This window comes from Rhagoletis pomonella, unplaced genomic scaffold (genome assembly GCF_013731165.1).
Source record: "Rhagoletis pomonella isolate Grant_MI unplaced genomic scaffold, Rhpom_1.0 Rhpom_scaffold_00893, whole genome shotgun sequence".
Lineage (NCBI taxonomy): Eukaryota > Metazoa > Arthropoda > Insecta > Diptera > Tephritidae > Rhagoletis > Rhagoletis pomonella.
Genome location: NW_023459447.1, coordinates 39241 through 43289, shown reverse-complemented (window position 1 = coordinate 43289; position 4049 = coordinate 39241). Strand labels below are relative to the sequence as shown.

Sequence of the window (4049 nt, the reverse complement as noted above, 5' to 3'; positions counted from 1 at the left end):
GGTGGCCCCTGGTCCCAACTCGGCTTCTAACCCTCTCGCCCATGCGTCCATCACCGCATCTGTCAGCCATCGTGTTCCCTCTAATGAACGCAGATCCACCGGGTATATTGCGATGCTGCCTGGCCCTGGCGGGTATGCTAGTACTGGCCCTTGCTCCTCCCGCGGCGTTGTCTCTTCCCCTGATGAGAGTTGGATGGGCGGCGATGGTGTTCGCCTCGCGGGTATTTGGCCGGAGTGGTCGGCGGGTCAACTCGCCCCTCGCTCGAGTCGTCCGAGCTGGCGCTTGAACTGGTCGTACTTTCGCTTGACCTACCACATTCTGTTGAGTTACTACCCGTGGAACTCTCTTCGGTACTGCTGGTTCGCTCTGCTGCGACTATCAAGGCGTTGCGCGTATCGGCCGTTACCCTGTCGAGAATGCACTCGGGCGTTATTTCGGTACACTTGATGGGGTGCGCCCTTGCGGCGGCCTCTGCCCAGGCGGCGGTGCGTCCGGCGACTTGTTGGGAGTGGACGGCTCGTCGAGCTGCCATATGTGCGGTTGTTGTGTGCGTGACGGTCGGGCGTGTGGCGGCCGTCGGCGCCGTTCGAGCGCGCGTAGTGCTGACGGCGACGTGTACGGCGGATCCTGCCGTGGTGGCGTAGTAGGACGTGTTAATGACGCTGCTGGGTGCAGCGACTGCAGTAGGGGCAGCGGATATCCGCTGTCTAGTTTGCACACTAATCATGTGCGCTGCGGCGTCGTGGATGGTGGCGACGCGTGTCGTCCCGACTGCGGCGTGGGCGTTGACTGCCCTTATGGCTGCGGCGCGGCGCGCGGTGGTGCTGTCCGTAAGCTGCGTGTGTCTCGCGGCGGCGTCGGCTGCGTCGGCGCGTGCCGTCGCGGCGTTTCGTATGCCGGTAGTGGGCTGTGACCCCAGTACTTGGGTGCGAGGACGTTTCGCTTCCTCCTCCTTTATGCGCTCGCGTATGCGTTTGACGCAGTTCGCCCACTTGTTGCTGGCTTCCATTTTGATGTCTGCTTGTTTTTATTTCTATTTTTTCTTGTAACTTCCGAAATCCTGATGTTCGCTCTCCGGTGGTTCGCGGTTGGATGGCGCTTGAAATGATGTATCGAATTAAAGTTGGTTAATTAATGTGTGTGTGGTTGTTCCCTTTTTTTTTGTGTATCCTTGTGTCTATATGGCCTCGCTGGTATGATACGTCTTTAATTCCGTGATATTGGCCGTCTTTTGCCTTCCTCCATCGGTCTTGCATAACTGGACGATCACCGGTGATATGTACCTCAGGATTTTGTAGGGGCCGTCATATTTGGGTGCCAATTTCGCTGCGAATCCGTCCGCGGCCTTAGATAGATGGTGTTCCTTGACGAGAACTAGTTTGCCAACCCTAGGAGTCCATTTTCGCTGTCTGAGGTTGTAGTGGCGGGCCTGATCCGTCGCCGCTCTCTAAATATTTTGCCGGACAATCCTGAATGCCTCCTGCATCCTACTGGACTTCTCCTCGGCAGTAGGGGGAAAAGTGCTTGTCCCGATGTTGACCTCGTCAAAGAGCGCTCCAGGTAGTCGTGGCTCACGCCCTTGGGCGAGAAAAGCTGGGCTGTACCCCGTAGAGGCGGTGACGCTGGTATTGATGGCTAGCTCGATTTCGGGGAGGAGGTCATCCCATCGCTGGTGTTGCGATCTGGTGAGCCGAGCTATTATTCGCTTGACCGTTCGGTTAGCGCGTTCCGTTGGGTTCTCCTGGGGAGTGTATGGCGCGGTAAACTGTTGTCGTATTCCCATCTCTTGGAGGTAGCGTTGCCACAGCGTGCTGGTGAACTGGAAGCCATTGTCCGAGATGAGTATCTTCGGAACGCCAAATCTAGCTAGGATTCGTTCTCTGAATGCACGGCGCAGTCCTTCTGCCGTGGCGCGTCTCATTGGGACTAACTCCACCCATTTGCTGAAGCGGTCGAAGAATACCAATAGCATGGTGTTGCTATGTGTAGATCGCGGTAGGGGTCCGACGAAGTCTGTGCAGACCGTCGCAAAGGGCTCCGAGGCCACCTGTGAAAGCATTTTTCCCGCGGGTTTCTGTTGTCCTTCCTTGTATTTTTGGCAGGAATCACACTGGCGCACGTAGCGGCTGATGTCACGAAACATACCTGGCCAATAGTATCGGTTGGCGACCCGCGCCACTGTCCGTCGGATGCCCATGTGGCCGGCGCTGGGTACATCGTGGTTCTCCTGTAGTACTCGTTGGCGAAGGGGGGTTGGTACACATAGCTTCCAGGGCACTGCTTCCTCATCCTGGCTTCGGCACGGGATATGGCGGTAGAGTTGTCCGTCCTGCACCATATAGTCAGCGTATTTCTCCGGGTTGGCGCGCACTTCGCCCACGCGCTTATGCCACCACTTGCATTGTGGTTCCGTCGTTATCGCTTGCCGGAGGGTCTCCAGTGGTTGCCGTGATAGTGCGTCCGCGACTAGATTGAGCTTCTCTTTTCGATATTCTATATCGAATGTATGCTGTTGTAGTTCTAGGGCCCATCTCGCTATGCGGCCGGAAGGGCTCTCGATAGAGTTCAGCCACTTCAACGACATGTGGTCGGTGATCACCTTGAACCTGTATCCCTCTAGGTAGGGCCTCATCTTCCGGATTCCCCAAACAATGGCAAGACACTCCTTCTCTGTGGGCGAGTAGCTGACCTCCGCTTTGCTCAATTTCCTGCTGGCATAAGATATTACGCGTTCGCCTCCTTCTAATTCTTGTGTCAATACCGCTCCCAAGCCAAAGTTACTAGCGTCCGTCTGTAGGGTGAATTTCTCGTTAAAATCCGGACAGGCGAGTACGGGGGCCTCGGTGAGTTTCCGCTTGAGGGTGTCGAAGGCCTCTTGTTGCTCGACTCCCCACTTCCAATGCTTCCCCTTTTTCTGGAGTGCAGTTAGTGGTTGGCTTAACGTGGCGAAATCGGGCATGAAGCGACGGTACCACGATGCTATCCGAGGTATTGGCGTACTTCCTTCACGTTAGACGGTGGTTTTAATTCTCGGATCGCGGCCACCTTCTCGGGATCGGTGTGGATTCCCTTTTCACTTACCACATGACCCAAGTATCGGAGTTCCTTCTTGAAGAAGTCGCACTTCTCGGGGTTGATGCGGAGATTTGCGCGTTGTAGTCGTGATAGTACTTCCCGTAGGTTTTGTACATGCTCCTCGAAGGTGGAGCCTATGACGATGATGTCGTCTAGGTAGGCGAAAGCGTGGGGTTCCATTTCTGGGCCGATGACCTGGTCGAGTGCTCTTTGAAGGGTTGCTGGTGCGGAGTGTAGGCCGAACGGCATGACACGCCATTGAAATAGTCCGCGCCCAGGCACGGTGAAGGCTGTGAACGGGCGACTGTTCGGTTCCAGGGGTATCTGCCAGTAGCCGTTTTTGAGGTCTAGGCTGCTGATATACTTAGCCCGCCGTAAATTGTCCAGTATCTGTTGTATTCTGGGTAAGGGGTATGCGTCGGGTATTGATCGGGCGTTTAGTTGCCGATAATCCACGCACCACCTCCACTTACCATTTTTCTTCCGAGCCAACACGATGGGCGCGCTATGCGGACTCGGGCGCAATTTGTAACGAAGCGTTTTATTAGCCCCGCCGCTTCTTCTACAATGCTGGGGTATACTCGCCGTGTCCAGGGTTCGTTACAATAAATTTGTAGTTTCGGGGCTCTGGTAAATCGCACTTTATTAATTTAATTTTCTTAATTTCTATAAAGAACATATAACAAATAACACTTGGCAAAATTTGGTGGCGTCACTTGCAGTGGCTGGGTAACGGCTTCCTGTCCCGTTAGGGCCCGTTAGGCGGTAGTGGCGTGGCTTCAATTCTGGTGAGCAGCGCTCTGTTGACGCCGTTGAGTGGCGCGCTGCTAACCTCGGTACGCCTGTCGTTGCGCTGCTGACGGCGACGGGTAGCGCTCTTGCGGGTGCGCTTGGTGTTGCGCTGTTGGCGGCGCCGGATAGCGCTCTTGCTGGCGCGCTTGACGTGGCGCTGCTGACGACGACGGGTAGCGCT

General features: G+C 55.6%; 1 protein-coding gene across 1 annotated transcript; it reads right to left on the bottom strand.

The window, feature by feature from the left end:
* Window positions 1–313: 313 nt before the first annotated feature.
* Window positions 314–1010, bottom strand: LOC118751667 (the record flags this gene model as incomplete). Its single annotated transcript, XM_036486479.1, has 1 exon — window positions 314–1010. A coding segment is annotated over exon 1 (697 nt), but the record flags the coding sequence as incomplete, so codon positions are not given.
* Between the last annotated feature and the right edge of the window lie 3039 nt (window positions 1011–4049).